This window comes from Diaporthe citri (assembly GCF_014595645.1).
Source record: "Diaporthe citri strain NFHF-8-4 chromosome Unknown scaffold_4, whole genome shotgun sequence".
Lineage (NCBI taxonomy): Eukaryota > Fungi > Ascomycota > Sordariomycetes > Diaporthales > Diaporthaceae > Diaporthe > Diaporthe citri.
Window position 1 is genome coordinate 2375226 of NW_025064849.1, and position 18040 is coordinate 2393265.

Consider the following 18040-nt stretch of genomic DNA (forward strand, 5'->3'; position numbering starts at 1 on the left):
ATTCACACAGCATTGCGCCGCTGTATTCATGCGTGCTGGTTACTCCGCAGTCGGGACATAGATATGGTATCTAAGTCTAGAAGCCACCGTATCGATAGAAACTATCGATATGGCCTGCCAGAAACCACACAGCTTCTCGAGGTCAACATTTACCACGAGACCGTTACTTCTTGCACAACGCAGCACCTGTCCATACCCGTTGCACCCATACCCCCTTCTACATCCATTCATCAAAACCCTTTGTCATGAGAAGAACATTGAGAATCTCAGAAGGCTGCCATTGACTACGAGACGCGCCACTGGCACAACGCGGTACAACGCGTGAATTCAAATCAACTTGAACGGGCCAACCAACCGCGCTATCATCACAACACAGGCCCAAACGAAGGTACCACAACTTTGATAGAGCCCTCCAGTGTGACCGACACCGAGTGTGACCGACACCGAGTGTGACCGACACCGAGTGTACCAACACGAAGCTCATCGTCGACTTGCACATCGACTTGCACAACAGACAACATGAGCTCACTCACCTCAAACACCTACCGCTGGTATAAGCTGGGAACTGAGGCCATGTTCACATGGCTCTCGGACGCTTTAGCAAATACTGGCATAATTCTCGACACAAGATTGGAGGATACAAGCATCAGAAGTAAGCACACGCGTTGGCTGTTTCCATCACATTGGCTCTCGCCCTCGGTCTTATATTTGCTATGGATGAATAAGGACCACAATTTGCTGACCGATACCCAGACCTCCTCAGCCTTGCATCTCAAGCCAAACGCGCAGGTGCTTCGATGCCGTACGAAGTTCTCCACTCACTTGAGGATGCGCTGAAGATACGAAGGCAGTATCACGCGTGGTACAGCAACCAGATCTCTCAAGACTCCTCCGAAGAAGCCAACAAGGGCATCAAGCAGTCTAATGATTCGCACCAAGCATTCATCGACGTCCTGCAGTACATTCACGACCTCTTCGCGCCCGCTGCGATCCCATCTGCCCACTCGACATCATCCGGAGCATCAGACGAGAAGACTGCTGAGCTCACCAACCTTTTCGCAAACCTTGAGACTGAGGACATTGCTGAAATGGAAGATGATGATCAGGCGGTCAATACTATCAACCAATCCTCTGATCCGCCGCCGGCTGTGAGGCATTGGGTGTCAAAGAAGGCCCAGGCGCTGACGGAGGATAAGTTCCTGGAGCTATACTGTCTCTTTGACGATGCGAACAAGATCCGTGAGTACCTCCGCCAGAAATGGGCCGAGTACCACTCTCGTAAGATCGACATCATTTCGGCAGCCATCACGACGCAAGAAGCCTTTGAGCTGTTCGCAGAGATAGAGGAGTCCTACGATCTCAAGTATGGTATATCTGAGCGTAGGCAAGGTGTTTCCTTGCCCAGATTCTTTGACCTCTTCAACCATCTGTCAGACAAATACAAAGAAGACCGAACTCGCACCGAGAAGAGCACTGAATACACGACGAAATCAGGAAAAGCAGCTGCCAAGCTTCAGGTGGAATCGCCGGGTGAAGAGCACGAGCCGGGAGCCGAAGCCTCAGGATGGGCGCCGTCCGATGAGCTGGAGGACTGGGTTTTCAAGCCAGCAAACTATGCGGTCCTGAGTATGTATGCTCAGCCAGATGACTGGATTCTCAAGCAAGCTTGTCGCACAACTGCGGAAAGGTCCAGGGACTTGGATGCTGTTTTGAATGGTCTGGGACTTGATTGCGACCTTCGCACCGCTGCTAGGGGACTCCTGGATACTTTCCTCGACATATATGCCGGGATGGTCTTTCTCGGCAAGAACCCCACAGCTTTTGTGACGCCGAAGGATATCGCCACTACTATGTGGACCAAGAATTACGATCTCAGCATTCGCAAGATCCTCACCATGCATGTCTTGTACGATATCCGCACAGCAGAGTCTGAAGCCCGGCAAGTGGACATCCCCACTCAAGTTTCCGAAGATTACAAGAAGCTGGGAGGTGACGCGAATCTTTTCAGCCGGTACCTTTATGGGGACATACAGCAACTGCCAGAAGACTTCAAGTTCCTCAGAGGGATGGTTGACAAGGAACAAAGCTGGCTGAAAGGGCGAATTCCCGGGCACGTGGATCTACCAAACAGGCAGAGGAAGAAAGGACTCAAGAAGCTCTCAGAGCTTCCCTTACAGACGAACCCAGTCCTTGCAGGAATGGTTCTCTTCCATCTGTCTTACAACTGCTATCTTGATCGTGTCTCGTCAGTCAACAGCAAATGGTTTCTAGTTCCTCTCGCCCACATAATGAACTGGCTCACGGTAGCGTACGGCGAGGCGACAGCAGACTTCCAGAAGATCTGGCCCGATCTACACGCAGCACTCGGTATGATCGGACCCAGGCCGGTCTGGAAGGGGTCTGGTCCACCAGAGGACTTGAGAACTTGCCGCAACCGCATGCTCCTGTTATGGGGCTTGCCACTCAAGGACTTCTACCAAAGGATGGCCACCGGCGACATCCCCAAGGCGGAGGAGCTCTTCACCCGCATCAAGAACAACGAGACCGCTGGGATGATGGTGGCTGAACAGGGAAGGGGGGTGATGCTTCGTGGCAAAGACCACAGCAATGGGCCAGGCAGACGCGTGAATCCGCTTCTCAGGATTGAGGCCAACCAGTCCATGCCACTCTTGGATGCTGTCCGAGAGAACCTATACTCTCACGGATCGATGAAGGCCCAACAGAGTCACATCCGCAAGATTGTTTTGGCGTCCAACGCCGTGGAGGGGTCGGCCGACACCAAGAAGGGCTCTCCCAGCAAACAGAAGCGGCGGCAGGAGGTAGACATGCTGACCTACATCGACGCGTTCTCCCGAGTGGCACAGGCAGAGATCCCACGCCTGATGTTTCCTCTCGATGATGTTTCGGAAGAGTGCTGCGGTATCGCAGGCATGGTCTTTGGTGGTGTCATAGACAAGGTCATCTTGCCCTTGGACATGTGGAAATGCGCCGCGATGAGCCCGTTCAGGCCAGACACCAACGACGACGAGAGAAGGGCGTGGGTCCGTGAGCAGAAGTTTGGAGATGGTGCCCAGAGCATGTGTTCCCTCCTGGCCCTCATCACCATGTTTGGCGACAGGGCAGGCGGCTGGGGCAACGTTCGGCTTGAGCGCCTCATGCTAGACCTGCTTGAGAAGGAAAGGAAGATTAAATCTGGGTACTTGAACGACCGGGCCACGAAGGGATTTGTGGAGAAGTGCAAGGAGTTTGGATTTGCTGTCCCAGAGTGCGCAACTGAAGCTTCGGCTTCTTCGCCTGCCGGCCCGTCGACTTGATGAGTGCCTACGGCTGTCAGACCATTCAGTCAAGATCTGATATCGGTGCCGAGGAGGGATTGAAGCTCATTTGAAACGACCAAGTGTTTGAGGGGAGTCACTTGTAAATTTACAGAGGCCAGGACCGGTCAAGGCCGGTGCAAGGAATGTTAGGGAGAGCTGTGTTGGACAAGTTGTGCTGAGAAAGCTGTTTTCCTCAAGCACGCAAGATAATCATACGCATAGGGAGCGAGCGGTATTTAGAAGACTTTGTTACTATTGTACAATCAACTCATTGTAGAGACAAGTCCACGGGTCGTCCTCCAGCAAATCGAACCGTGATCTCTTACTCTTTGGGTAGCCGGCAGGCTCTTGCACCAACAATGATTGTGACATGAAATGAATGGGTCGTACATCTCTGTGAAGATAAGTGAATAACACTTTAAGAGGCCGGACAGTTCAAAAGCCTCGAGGCCATGATGCACATAGCCATACTGGCGGAAGGAGATTCCATCAACCTGTCCTCACACAAGAAGCATCCTGTGACTCTCATGCACAGTGGTAAATTGAATGCAGCAAAACGCTGTCTCCAGCTGGTAGCACCAGAGGTACATCCCAGACTTAGACTAGATCACACCAACACTTCGAATCACCTGAAGCTGATCGTCAAAAAAGGATGCAAGGAAGTACAAAGATATAGTGTATTTCGTTAAGCTAGACACTAAGCTTCTACGATTGCATGCATAGGGCCTGCTTCTTATAATTTTGACGCCGCTTTCATTAAGAGAGTTCATTAAAGCCATTGAAGTATTGAGCAGACCAGGCAATTTGAGTCCTAAGTTACCTATCCACTGATGACATTATTAAGAAGAAACACCCGCAGACAGCATCCACTCCATTTATTTCTTCCAGTTACCAGCATCCCGGGACCCCTTGGCCACATCAGACAATCCGTTCTGAACCCCAGTTCCTACATTCGCAATTCCGTCCCCCACAGGCTTGGCAACATCACCAGTGACTGCATTAACAGTTTCTCCTAAACCACGAGTGGCTCCACCTATAAATTGAAAGGTTAGCTACTGGTATCGTGATATTTAGAGATAGGGATCTTCGCCCCGCTAGTGCAAGAATTAGAAATGATCATGACGTACCGACTACGCCCCCGACGGTGTTGGACACACCAGATACGGTGTTCCCCAGAACTGGCAGGATGTTAGTAACTTTCGGAAGAATGAGAGGGACTGCTAAACGGAGATTGGGATGGACTCACTGCCAGTTACAGTTTTCGCAGCGCCTGTAACTCCTCCGTTGTTTGAGTTGTTGTTCATGTTGCCTTTGAGTGGTGACAAGTGTGTACCGAAGTTGAGTGTGTGTGTATGTGTGTGCAAACTGTAAGAGAGTCGTACAATAATAAATCCACTTCAGAAGGAGCCTGCGTTTGAAAGGAAATGGTGGTCGATATATAACCGTGGCACAACAGCCTAGGACAAAAGCATGTGTAAGTCAGTCGTCGTCAGGGCCATGCGAGGTGATGTCATGCGTGCCACACCTCAGCTGTGCCACACCCCCTCGACGCGGAAACAGGGGTGGCGGGCGGGAGCTTGTCGTTGGGCGAGTGCTAACCGACGGGGCGGCTTATGTCGTAACAAACCGGTGCCATTCCTTTGGAGGACAGGGATAGCCCCAGATGCCTGGCGACCCTGTCCGTTCCAGCCACACCTTGTGGCGCGTCCGATTTCCAACGTCATCTCATCAATCGATCGGAATGCCCCAACATCTCCTGATGGCTAACGATCGCTCTGGACATGGCGAGCAGCTTGTGATTTGCAGGCCTGAGCTCAAGGTGATTTCTGCTGCCCCAGGTTGTCTGCTTAAGGGAGGAAAAGAAAAGAACCGGCGGGAGAAAATGAAAACAAACCGAAACGCAAACCTGGTGTAGGCGGTCCCTCTTTTTTTGTGTGGTTATTCTGCCCAATCATCAGAACGGCCAGTCAGTGGGCAGATCGCAGTTCTAGGCACCAAAGCGCCCGTTGATCGTCAATAAAACAAAGTCACCGTATTGCAATGTATCTATTCAGATAAAGAACACATAAGTTGTATATTTCTAGGAGAAGCTGTCTGCGGAGTGGATGGGATACTGGGCGCTACAGCCACTGCTCTACCAAACCAAAACTTTTTTGGGGGTTTTTTTTTGTGTGTGTCTTTATCCTCCCCGGGGGGACTTTTTGTCCCTTTGTCTTTCTCGGTTGGATCTTGCTCTTGCTTCAGCTCTTGGTGTCGTATGTATATCTCTCCTCCATAGACCTGACCACACTCACACTTTGACCGAGGAATGCAACAGTGTCCTATATGGGGGTTAGTCCCCAAAGTTTTCTAGAGAGTTAGAGCTATTCTGTATGATACCCTGTGGAGTCTGATATTTTGAGCCTGTCAACTCGGGTATAAAATTCGCCTGCAAAGCCTATGACTGACTTCGAACGGCCTGCGAGTTGGTTATCGCGTTCAGGACTTGTCTTCCCAGTAGTCTTGGGTACTTTCTCATCTCCAGAAGATCCGTTTGTCTGCTGGTTAGACTCGAGTGAGGAAGCGCTGTTTGACCTAGGAGCTGGTTGGCCGTGTGACTCTTGGGAAGGATTAGGCACCGCGTCAGAGGGGACAATGACTGGGTCTTTGCCGTTCAGACTCCCCTTCCACGAGGCTACTGAAGCGTTCAAGCTGGATGCATGGCCACCATGAGCGCCTTGTGGCAAGGCTGATTGAGGGTGAGGCGCTGTGACCGGAGCAGGAGGCGGTGGTGGTGGATGAGCCATGTGTTGAGGGCAATATCCCGTCTGTTGCTGGTTGGGGTATTGATAACCCTGTCCAAGATAATAGAATGTGTAGGGAACAGGAGCGTAGACCCATTCAGGCATCCCGTACTGCTGCTGTTGGTTCTGAGGCCCTGGCATGTCGTTGAAGCCCTGGGTCATTTGCTGTGGCACGCTCTGGGGCTGCTGAAGATGTTGGTGCTTATTGCCCTTGAAAGGCCGCTGTCCAGCCCTTCTTTGGATGCTCCACTGATTCTTCACCTTGGGATCGCCCCAGGAAATGCGGAGCCGGCAGTTGTAGATGGGGACGCCTTGCATCTGGAGCATGGCCATCAGCGCGTCGCGACGCAACGCGAACTGAACAAATCCGCTGGTCTGGTGGGGCCTGTTCACGTAGGTGATCTGGCCGAACTGCAGGAAGAGTTGCTCAAGCTTCTCATCAGTCACGCTTTCGTTGATGCCGCCGATAAACAAGGTCGTGTTGTTCTGCGCGGCGGAATTTTCGCGGGACTTGTTTGGCAGCCGTGGTGGCTTGTAGTCCGCCGGGTTTACCTGATCCGGAGTGAGGCTGGATCCGCTGTCACCCTTGGGACCATACTGCATTGAGAGTTAGTACCAAGACAGAAAGTTTCACACGAGACAGGTGTGGAAGATACTTACTGGGCTATATCCTTGGGCGTAGCCATAATCACGGTAAAGCTTGTCCCAGAAAGGACGTGTATCATGGCGGAGAGGAGAGCATGTGCCGTTTGCGTAGAGTGCTTTCCATTGTCCATTGCTGTCGAGGGTGACCCTCAAGACACCGGAACTTTGGTCGAGGGGAGCCAGGAACGGGAGCTGGGTTTCGTCGCCGGGGCGGATGACCCATTCCCACTGTAATGGGTTTTCATTCAGAAGAACCGGGTGGACAATAGTGCAAGGATGACTTGAATCCTTTGTGAGCACATCGTCTGTGTTGCCCCCGGCGTACGTGGGGTTCTGAACCTGCTGCCCTGATCGTCCCGGAATCCTGTTGGGGATGTAAAACAATTTGGTCTCCCTTAGCCACTCACAAGAGAAGCAAACACATTCGGGGCGGTAGTGTGTGAAAACAATCTCAGGTGCCATGCACGGACCCTGAGGGACTGGACACTCGCAGTCACGCATGAACGCACGTGTCTTCTGACAGCACTTCATTATTATCTGCTCGGACTGAGGAACTGTGTCGTCCTCGTCGAACGGAGTAACGTTGCCGGGTGCCATGTTGTGTGAGTAGTTTGGCGTGTAAGATTTGGATGTAGACGACGGTTGTAAGCTTGGGAGAACTTCTCTGCAGTGTGGCGGCTGAAGTCTCTCTTGTGTGTCGATAAAGAGTGCTTGCTGGTGAAGCAGAGAACAGACGAGGAAAGAGGTCTGTGTAATGACAGAGGAGTTTCCGGTTCTTGAATAGAAACTTGATGGTGTTGAGACAAGAAGCTATTCTGGCTTTGGTTGAGGATAACTGTAGTTGTCGAGGTGGGATAGTTGCTTGTGTGTGTTTGGAAAACTGGTTGATATTGAGGGTAGGAAGACCAGACGGAAGTGAGGAGCAGGGAGATGGATCATATTTATTTGTTCCCTGTGTCTTGTTTCTGGCAATTCATTAATACCAATTCTTTTAGACCGTACAGACCACACATACTATACAATCTTTCCACTGTACTAGTTGAGGCCAGAGTCCCTGAATGGATGGATATCGACCAACTTGTCCATGTGTGGACACCCCCAATGTTTCAAGTCCAGGAGACGGCGCGAAAGTAAACATACCAACTAGCGCGAAATCTTAAGGATAATTGTGCAAAATTCAATATTCCACAATTATCACGGCCCGGATCATCAACTAAAGGTCACTTAGAACGATATTATTCAGGTTGGGCTTAGGCAAAGTTGCAAATAATTGGTTAGACTCAAGTGCATTTCCAGTGTCACCACTATGTTCTGCACAGTAGCATTTTGGCTGACTGAAAACAGGGCAATACTTGGCCGGGTACCTAGTAATATGTCAGATAGATGTTTATCATGGACCTCAATGGGTTTGAGGAAATCGCGTCATTGGACAGATGAGGGCTGGGTCATCCCAATTCTCGTGCAAAGACATTTGGCTCATCTACGAATGGTATGAGATGGGCCTTGACTTGTGCGCTCAGAGCCCATTCAGCAAACATATGTGACCGACCCTGCGTTTGGACCCTGGATTAGGTTCCTTCAATTTATCCTAGCGGCAAAAGAAATCTGGTCTGAGCGGTGTTGGCCAGATATAGAAGAATTATTATCGAAACAAACGTTGCAAAGTATCTGTCAAATGCAATGTATTCATATTGCCTGATGTGTATAGCGATGATAGCAAATCATCTCATCTGGCAGCTATCTCTCATGTGTCATCAACTTTATCCCCAAAAGGGGAAACGCAGCCCAGATCTCATCATGATGTAGCAAAGTGGTAATGATGAAGCATCGCCCGTAACCCATAAAAGTGTAAACATGCATCGAACCCAGTCCCATCCCCGATCTAAAACTTGGCGCGCCCAAATGCTACCCACCGGAAACATCGCACTAGAGGCTGGTAGACGTGGTATTGTCCATCGCATGAGTCGTAGCAAGGAAGGACCAGGGGACAAAGATGCGGTCGGCATGGCAAACCAAGAAGCCGACGAACTCCCCAAGGACGACCAAGCCCAAGTTGCGCATGGCTGACGGCGGGAGGCCGTATGAGCCCAGCATCAGAGTCGCAACAGGGCTGACGATGTAGGAGATCCACCTGAAGAGGCCCGACCCTCCGAGATAAGAGTGTGAGGCCCCTTCTAGGATCATGGCCGAGGCGGCTACCTCATCGAGGGTATCGAGGATGTCATTTGTAATATTCTGGGCCTCGTTTAGAGATTGGGCATGGTCGTTTTGACGCAGAGACAAAGTTTCCGCCGCAGAAGTGAGACGATCCAAGCCTCCAGCCAGTGCTTGCTGTCGTGCAGACAGCTCCAGTAGGTCGAGGCGTGATGATTCCTGATGCAGAGAATGATTGGTTAGCTAGGTTGTTGAAGCTGTTTGAAGTCAGGGTCACTCACGATCTGGCTGTTCAGTGACAAGGCGGAAGCAGAAGCTCTGGCCACCACCGCGGCCCATTCGTCCAGGTCATTGCCTCCTTTGCTGAAGACCTCCATACTCCTCTCCTGTGCAGCAGCAACGTGTGAGGTGCCATCAAGCACAGTCTGCATCATCACCGCAAGTATTTGTTGCAAGTTCGCGGCGTCATTGAGACCATTTCTGATTGATTCGGTGGACTTCTTCAATGTGCTCTCCAGCCCTTGGGAGATGTAGTCGTCAACTTTGGCTAACCTGTCTCTCAAACGGTCGAGCTCAGGTCCAAGGTCTTGAATCACGGCGCCCGTCCTCTGCACCCGGAGATCGAGGTTTTCCATATGCTTTTGGAGTTCGACCTCGACGCCGTGTGTCATTTTCGCCATGACCTGGATGAGTCGCTGGTATAGGAGGATGTTTTGAGCTGCATGTGGGACAAATTTGTCAGTTAATGGTAGCGGTAGGACAAGATTAGCTTGCGTGCTTACCCTTCTCCTGGTCTGCCCTCGCAGCTTCGCAGAACCTCAAAGCTTTGTGGCGGTAGCTGACCCAGGTCGACCATGCCGAGTTCTCCGCAGCCAGGCCCGAAAGGCAGTGGTCGATCTCGCGAGAAGTGACGTGGAGTCGAGCCTGGCCGTCGAGCGACAGCTGGCCGAGGGTGGGCTCACGAAACTTTTCGCAAACGGAGGGGATGGTGAACCTGCCGCGCTCGAGGTCGCAGATGGCCATGCTCGCGGCGTATGAGTCGACAAAGTCTCGGATCTGCCGACCGCTGTCGGTGAGCACGGTCGCCTCGTTCTTTCCATCGAGTAACTGGCAATTGCCAACCAGCAGTCGCGCGGCGATCCTGTGGCAGAGGGGCTCGGACTCGAGGTCTTGGAGCTCGTTCAAGGCGACGGTGTAGACCTCGGAGGGCTGCCAGCCTGATTGCAGGATCTCGAACGGGCTGAGGTTGAGATCGTGACGGGGGCTGGTGGTCACCTGCTTCTTTCCTCCCCAAAAGGCGGCAGCAACGTTGGCGCAGAGGAGGCCATACCACAGGAACCTGGTTTGAGCCATGGTCGCGATGCGTGCTGGAAGGAAAGAGGCCAGGTGGAAACGACGAGAAGATTGGGAACCCGTCGTCAGCTTGACGATGGATCTTGGTCAAGTCCAACAGGAAAAAGATGGAGAGGAGAGAAGGAGAAGCACGAGGGAAAGTTGTGACTGCCGTTTTGGAGACGGCAAGCTGGAAAAGATCTGAGGTACCTCATTCCCAATCTATTCAGGCGCACATCAATTGTTCTTCCAAAGCAGAAGATTGGACGAACGACAAGACGAAGAACGGTTGAAATTCAGTGCATCACGCAATCAAGAACACAGTGGGGGAGCTTACAAGCAAATAATTATATTATCATGAAAACATCTAAACTCGTTGACCGTTTCCAGATGGGAAAGGATGCACGCTAGCTGGCGAAAGCAGTGTTGACTTTCCTCCCCCTCTATCAACCTAATAATTTAGACACTGTATCCCTGGCCCAGAAAACCTGCCTTGCGGCGCCAGAAGCTCAGATCACCCTTTGAGAATGGCATCTGCCGCCTTCTCGCTGATCATAAAGATCGGGGCCTGGATGAAGACGCCTGGGATCCGCGGGAAAACGCTCGCATCGACGACCCTCAGGCCCTGCACACCCCTGACGCGAAACTTGCTGTCCAAGACTGCCAGCGGGTCATTGTCAGCCCCGATCGGGCACGTACACGAGGCATGGTGTCCCCAGGCGTGGTCCTTGATGTACGTCCTCAGGTCGGCGTCCGAGACAACGTTGGGACCGGGTCTCTCCTCCACAAAGCTGTCGCCTCCGAGGATCGCGTAGGAGTTGTACCGCTTCAGTGCCTCCCGAGACATGTTGAGCGCTTGCACCATAGCAGCCAGGTCGAGGTCGTCCGCGCCGCCTTCTGTCGTGCCCGTGTCGAAGTAGTTGAAGTTGATGATGGGGGTGTCGAGCGGGTCTGTTGACCGAAGCTGGACTGTGCCAGCGCGGTTGCGCGTGTGGGCCTTGAGGGTGTACCACGAGAAATGCTTGTGGTCCCTCACCGCGGCGTCGCCCCATCGAGGGAAATACCCAGTAAAGTCAACAGGGCCACCAAAGATGTACAAGTCGATATCGGAGTTGGCTGCAGCCTTGGAGTTGACGGCCATGGTGGCGGCAAGTCCGTTGGTAGCATAGGCTCCACGAGCCCCGAGGATGTAAGGGTTGTTTTGCCAGCGGGTCAGACATTGGTCTTGGGCCTTGCCGTCGAAGGTGCAGCCATCCAAGAGCTTGAAGTCTGTGGGGTGCTTCACATTGATGTTGATTTCATAGCGGTCCTGCATGTTGGTGCCAACCCCAGGCAGGTCTTTGATCACTGGGATGCCGAGTCCCTCCAGTTCAGCCTTGGGGCCGACTCCGCTGAGCTTGAGGATCTGAGGGGTGTTGAATGCGCCGCCCGAGAGGACAACCTCTTTTGTCGCTGTGGCTGACCCAGGAGTTCCCGACGCACCACTCAGTGGACTGGCTCGGTAAAGATATTTGCCGTCCAAGAACTCAACGCCCGTTGCTCGAGGCGTTGCACCGCTCTGATCGAAGACGACTTTGGTAACGTGGCTGTTTTGGCGCACAGTAAGGGGATAGCCCTTGGAAACTGTGTCTGTGATATAGTCGCGGATAGAGATCCGGGTGCCGTCGTTCATGATGAGAGGGATCTGAAAGAAGCCCTGAGCACTATCGCGGTTGGGGTTCGTTCGACTGTTGGGATCGACCAACAGGGTCTTTGTGAGCCCGGTAACAGCAGCCAACGGGTCTGGTCCCACGCCCATCACAGCAGCGCCGCTGGCCAGCTGTCGGGTGAGCTTCAGGTCTTGCAACAGGATGCTTGGGTCTGTTGGCTCCACATGTTGCCAGGAATAAACACGGTCGAGGTACTGGTTCATGTTCGCTGCGGACCATGAGGTATCCCCGGTGAGTTGAGCGATGCCATTCCAGTCGCTCGCATGCGGCGTTATCCAGATCAGGGCATTGTGTGTTACGCTGCCCCCGAGCGTTGCTGTAACAGACGTCAGTTTTTACATTCAATTATTGGAAACACTCAAAATTCTGGTTCTAACATACCGGCTCGGGGGTAGAGTATGCCTAGTGGCGTGGCTCCTGATGGTGGGTTGGGCCCAACGTGATACTGGTAGGGACCAGTCTCATACGTGTACTTGGGGTCCCGTTTGGCGCGCTCTTGGTCCTGGTAATGGTTGACAAAGATATCCCAGCTTAATTTTGGGTCCTGTGTTACGACAGCTTGGTAACCAGGCACGGTGATGTTGACATTGCCGCCCTGGTCGTTTCCAGCCTCGATCAGGAGAGTCCTGTGCCCGGCAATGGCCAGTCTGCAGGCAAGCGGACCGCCGCCGGCACCGCTGCCGACCACAATGTACTCATATTCCTGTGCTTGACGGTCTTGGAGGGGCGTGGCCGCAGCCAGCACCGGGAGCAGTAACGAAGAGACGAGGCTCGGGACCCTCATTGCTGCGTGAGGGGGATTAAACGAGGGACGGCGCAGACCTTGGGCCCTCCGACCGCTCCAACACGGCAACGGGTACGAGAATATATATCGCGGGGTGCCATGGTGCCTTGTGGGCGGGCGCACAAGGCCCGGTCAGCCGCTCGTCCAGGTGTTTAATGAACTCATGCTGCGTGGCAGCGCAGCGGGTCTGGCGGGTGAGGCGTTGTCACTGCGCGGTGGACGGGGCTGAGACAGAACCTCATTTCGGGTTACATCGCCCGCACCGGACGAACCAGATTTACTCAAAGACTGCGTCCGGCCGGCTGGTGGCCTCCCAGAGTGACCTCCCTAAAGAGGTCTCATTGCCGCTGCCAAGCCGCGCCGGCCCTTGTGAGCATTATCATGCCCCTCCCGAGTCAAGGCGAGTGAGTACAATAAATCTACACTATTGCTTCCCCCCAAAGGCCGCACACGTGGATGGACGTTGGGAGCACAGAAGGCAAACGGCTTCATCCGTAGAGGGCGGTCCAAGACGGATCGGCAGTAGATCCCTAGGGCGGACACGGGCGATGCAGAAGCCAACAGAGTCATCAGGGCCTCGCTCGGGCGCCTAGCAAACGCGCCGATGCGTCTAGCTGCGTACTACTGGAAATTTCACAACGATGTGACGTTGACCATAGGCACGGAAGGCGGGAGGTCCAGCTCGGCGCGATTCTAGTCACGCCGACTAGGGAGTCTCTAGAGGGTGTGGGGTGGCCGGTCACACAAATAGGCCTCGCAGAAGTGAAAGTGGAAGCTGAGCCGGTGATGTGCACATCCGTACAGGGGTAACGTAGCCACACAGCACCCATCAGCGTGCGGACTCTGCTCTACCAGGTAGGTCAGTAGACCGGCTACTTGGAATATTGGAAAAAGCCGTCTACTAGACCAAGGAAGACACCTCGCCAATGCCCGTGTTTTATGCGTTCCGACCACTTAGGTACCACCCTGGGATTTGAACAAGACCTGAAGAATGCCGTGCCCCTGGGGTTGCCTGTTAAGCGGACGTACTTAGCAACCCTCATGTCTGCGAGGTATGCAAACACTCGTGTCTGTGACACGATGATCCGGGACGGAGATCCGATGCAGTATTGGACTAGAAGGGGGGTAAGACAATACGGGCGTATTTCCATTCCAGGTCCTCTGCGTGGTCTCGCCCAGAGTTGGTCCGTTTCTGGTCAATGACTGTCGATTGGTGTGCGAATAACAACAGGTTCATCCGATGATCCCAAAGTGCTTGTCTGGGATAACTGGATGAGTGGCCCAAGTCTGGGTTGGGGGTGTCCCTTGCCTGCTTATGTCATCACGGCCGCAATTTTCGAGCTCTACGCCCGAGATCCATAATAGCATTCCGCCTCGTTGCATGCGACCGATGCGCGATGTAATCGACCGCTGCCGCATCCAGCAATTCTCCAATGCTTGCCCCCAGCAGAGCGAGGGCCATCGCGCCCTCGTCCGTAGTGACATTACCCTCCTTTCTTGTCCCGGCCTTCCAGAACTGTGCGCCTGCACCAGCTGCGCGGCGGCAGTTCTCTGCGTCGACCTCGAGGCCCTCGAAGCTGGGCCGCACCCCGATCTCCATCCCGCCCGGCGTCGAGCTTACCATTGGCGAGCCATACATCTTGAAGGACTTCACGACATACAAACAGACTCCTAGGAGGACAGTGACGGTGACAGGACCTCTGGGTACGTCTTGCGGCGACGGGGTTCTCTCCGGCGCAGCAGCTTGGTGTCTGACCCGGATCACGCGCTGACATCAGTGGACGACTTAACAGGAAAGCTCGACCTCAACGTGCCTCCGTTTCTGAAGCTCGACCATGACCCTTCGGCCAGGAGGCTAGCCCTCAACATCGAGGACAATGAGCAGAAGCAACAGAAGGAGATGTGGGGTACGATCTACACGGCGCTCGCAGCCACCAGTCCGCCTCCGACCCCAGACCACATTCACTAACAAGCAGTCAAATCTACAGGCACGACATGGGCATACATCCAGCGGTACATAATCGGCGTGTCAGAAGGGCACACGGCCGTGCTGCGGCTCGTGGGAATCGGCTACCGAGCGTCCATCGACAAGCGACCCACGCTGGAGGAGTACCCGGGCCAGGACTTCGTGTGCCTGCGGTTGGGCTTCTCGCACCCGATCGACCTGGGCGTGCCCGAGGGTGTCAAGGCGTCGACGCCGCAGCCCACGCGCATCCTGCTCGAGGGCATCAACAGGGAGAAAGTGATGCAGTTCGCGGCGGACATCCGCAGGTGGCGAGTGCCGGAGCCGTACAAGGGCAAGGGCATATTCGTCAACGACGAGACGATCAAGCTGAAGCAGAAGAAGATCAAGTGAGGGAGGATAATAGCCCCGGGGGGAGGACCTGTTTTGGTGGAGGTTGCTGTGCTGCTACTGCATGGAGCCTGTGCCGTTATCTACGCTGCAGGTCATTCGTAGTATGTACAATACGAAACATGTTCTAGAAAGATATGAAGACGAGTGGCTACGATGGACTCGGGAGATGAGGCCGACAGCGTTAGGGTTTTGCCGAAGTACCCATGAGCACTGCACCTGGCCTTGCAATTGTACGGGCCTCTGCTGACGATGTGACTGTGGAAGTCACCGGAAGTCACCGTACAGGCAGTCAGCATGACACATGATCGACCAACCCACTGATAGCCACAATCAAAGGGCGAATAATCTACTGAGAACCTCATCCGAGCCATTCACAGAAAATCTACACCTCCTATATCAAGTCAAATCATGGCATGGGTGACAACTGGGTTGACCACAGTACCATAGACCGAGGAAGCTTCAAGTGATTTTACAGTTATTCTAACGTCTTGCAAGGCAAATCATTGTTTCAAAAATACGCAACGGAAACAACCTCGAAGTCAAAACCAAATACGGAGAATATGAGGTAAAATTTATTGATTCCAGCACCCCCATATGTAAGTGAGTTATCCTCTCTTTGTAGGAACATGACTGTGTGTTGTCATAGATACTTCTGTGGCTTATGTGACAGAAACGATAATTCAGAATGGCCAAGCAAATGGATCACAGGGATCACAATTGAGGTCTAGATCACACAGCGGGTCCATTTTCAAGAGAAGGATACGCAATGATGTTTTACCCACCATATGCTTAGAGATATTTAGCAGAGAGCTCCCAGCCGTCAATTCAGTGAGCTCTGATTGCATTAGTTTCCGAACCTCAAGGTTTACTGACCATCCATTCAATATATTTCCAATCGGACCACGGGAATGACCAACGTGCCACCGCCCGCGCCTCCAGGCAGCAATAGCGCCTGCGTGCGCGCGGGTAGTTTTGAGCTTCATCCAACACCTTTGGTCGACAGTGAAAATCTCAAAGGTCTGCTTCCAGTGTCACCAAGAATTTCGAATTGCCTGTTTTCGGCTGGATTCGATGATGACATCAAGTTGTGCGTTGTCGAGCGATAAGCGCGAGCAGCTCGCAAGCCTCAGCCTGCTTGATGCTGAGCATATGGCCGCATTCCGCCTCGCATTAGACAACGTACTCCTCACAGAAGTCGCAGAGAACACTTACGCCGAGATCATTGATGGCCTTCCGACAAGGGAGTCGTGGCGCGATTTCAACCCCTGGAGGCCAGGACATCCCGTTGAAGAACTGAAGCATGACAAGCTTTGCGCAGGTTGGCGAGAGAAGGCAAGGAAACTTCGTCCGGACCTCGACATCTATCTACTGTCTTTTCCTGTCTGGGTATGTAAACAATAGCGCACACTACCCATACAACAAAGCCAAAGATCTCAGCTGGGCGAGACCGCAGAAGGTACTGACGTTTTGGTTGACGTAGGTACTCCAAGACTTCCAGAACACAAGTCCAAGTACTAGGGAATACCTGCTAGCCCTTGTCGAACTGCTAGCCAGAGCCTGCCACCAGATTGCATCTTTCCTTTCCCAGCTTGATCAAGGGGTCCATAAACATGAATTGTATGCAGCCTGGCGCGATTCTCCGAGTGATCATCTACCAAGCTGGCACCGGTTACGGCCACCATGTGCGTTCACACACTGGTCATACGTCTTCTACGAACAATATCCACATGGTCTTGCAGACGTAGCGGGCTACTGGGCAGAGGCTAAGATCTTTGGTGGCGTTATCGTTTTTGATCGCGCGCCATCAGGAACTGAGGTGAGTCTCTGCACATCCATTCCGAACAGTGTCCTTGGAGAAGTGTCTGACGGGCATCCTGTATCCTCAACTAGCGTCGTGAAATGTATCTGCACAATGGCAGCCTTAAAGGCCCATCGACTCTGTTTCCCCCAACTGCCGAGCAGTTTGAATCACTGACACAATTCCTACTTGCGTCTGATAACGCGCAGACTCAAGACCGTGGCTCGTGCCCGATTCCAATCAGAGCATCGCTCCGCAACGGTTGGCGGTACCACGCCGATGATGCAATATCTCAGTTCAACATCTTTCGGGACCGGTACGAGAGAAAGGAGCCACCAAGCAGATGCGAAAGCCGTATCAACGGATGGAACTGGCCCGAGGTCGCATATGAGATCAATCTCCTGAACTTGCGAGCGGCCCGCGCACAGGGAGAGCCCGTGGATGATGCGGAAATCGCCGAGGCCGAGGAAGGGATTAAGCGTATCACGCCGTCGTCTCCTAACTGGTGGCAGCGTAGGGGAGGCATGTAAGTGCTTTTCAGATGTTCACACCCTCATCACAAAGAGGCAGCGGCCATACAATCCCGTACACCTGAGCACACATGCTGAAGCAGGATCAGGCCGGACTTGTGAGCGCCAACACAGAAACTCTGCGTTTTGCCTCTTTCGTGGACAATCTGATACATAGGGAGGACTGCCATGGTGAACAATCGATTTTTGTAGTTCTCCAGGAGTTTCGTGTGTATGGGATTCGTATTCGGACTTTGTTATCAGGTCAGCGCATGAGGGGCATAGGTAATTATCAAACTATGGTGATTGCAGTCTAGACCCTCAACCAATGTGTGCCTGAGCTCCAGCACCGCTATCCAATCATTCTTTGATGTCTGTCTGTAGGCCCAAGGTAACCAAACTGTGCCATTCTTACAATAGATTCTGGTCAAGAGCGGTGATCCCGACCACTTGGCCTCCGGTCGGTCTATCCACCGTCTACACACTCCAAGTCCATTAATGTAGATTGTTTATATATGAGAAGCTGTGAGCATCAGGTATGGTTCCCCGGATGGCCTGGGATGGAGGAATTGTTTGGCAAGCCACACAAGGAGAACAACCAATTACACAGCGCACCGGCGTGTCCCAGGGGGCACTTATCAGTTCGGGCGTCA

At 53.0% G+C, this 18040-nt stretch overlaps 7 protein-coding genes across 7 annotated transcripts; 3 read left to right on the forward strand and 4 right to left on the reverse strand.

Annotated features, from left to right (window-relative positions):
- Positions 1-519: 519 nt before the first annotated feature.
- On the forward strand, positions 520-3314 carry INS49_009803 (uncharacterized protein; the record flags this gene model as incomplete). Its single annotated transcript, XM_043170531.1, has 2 exons — positions 520-652; positions 754-3314. The coding sequence occupies 2 exons, from the start codon at positions 520-522 to the stop codon at positions 3312-3314; spliced, it is 2694 nt and encodes an 897-aa protein (XP_043025096.1).
- Positions 3315-4192: 878 nt separating this feature from the next.
- INS49_009804 (uncharacterized protein) lies at positions 4193-4621 on the reverse strand (the record flags this gene model as incomplete). Its single annotated transcript, XM_043170532.1, has 3 exons — positions 4193-4350; positions 4445-4495; positions 4564-4621. 3 exons carry the CDS (start codon positions 4619-4621, stop codon positions 4193-4195), a joined length of 267 nt encoding a protein of 88 aa, XP_043025097.1.
- A 936-nt stretch (positions 4622-5557) lies between these two features.
- Positions 5558-7342, reverse strand: INS49_009805 (uncharacterized protein; the record flags this gene model as incomplete). The annotated part of the gene is made up of 3 exons (XM_043170533.1): positions 5558-5638; positions 5828-6697; positions 6761-7342. 3 exons carry the CDS (start codon positions 7340-7342, stop codon positions 5558-5560), a joined length of 1533 nt encoding a protein of 510 aa, XP_043025098.1.
- Positions 7343-8671: 1329 nt separating this feature from the next.
- Positions 8672-10252, reverse strand: INS49_009806 (uncharacterized protein; the record flags this gene model as incomplete). Its single annotated transcript, XM_043170534.1, has 3 exons — positions 8672-9118; positions 9181-9617; positions 9682-10252. The coding sequence occupies 3 exons, from the start codon at positions 10250-10252 to the stop codon at positions 8672-8674; spliced, it is 1455 nt and encodes a 484-aa protein (XP_043025099.1).
- Positions 10253-10745: 493 nt separating this feature from the next.
- INS49_009807 (uncharacterized protein) lies at positions 10746-12724 on the reverse strand (the record flags this gene model as incomplete). Its single annotated transcript, XM_043170535.1, has 2 exons — positions 10746-12256; positions 12322-12724. The coding sequence occupies 2 exons, from the start codon at positions 12722-12724 to the stop codon at positions 10746-10748; spliced, it is 1914 nt and encodes a 637-aa protein (XP_043025100.1).
- A 1433-nt stretch (positions 12725-14157) lies between these two features.
- Positions 14158-15080, forward strand: INS49_009808 (uncharacterized protein; the record flags this gene model as incomplete). Its single annotated transcript, XM_043170536.1, has 3 exons — positions 14158-14428; positions 14518-14631; positions 14713-15080. The coding sequence occupies 3 exons, from the start codon at positions 14158-14160 to the stop codon at positions 15078-15080; spliced, it is 753 nt and encodes a 250-aa protein (XP_043025101.1).
- Positions 15081-16154: 1074 nt separating this feature from the next.
- On the forward strand, positions 16155-17408 carry INS49_009809 (uncharacterized protein; the record flags this gene model as incomplete). Its single annotated transcript, XM_043170537.1, has 3 exons — positions 16155-16466; positions 16561-16896; positions 16971-17408. 3 exons carry the CDS (start codon positions 16155-16157, stop codon positions 17406-17408), a joined length of 1086 nt encoding a protein of 361 aa, XP_043025102.1.
- Positions 17409-18040: the final 632 nt, after the last annotated feature.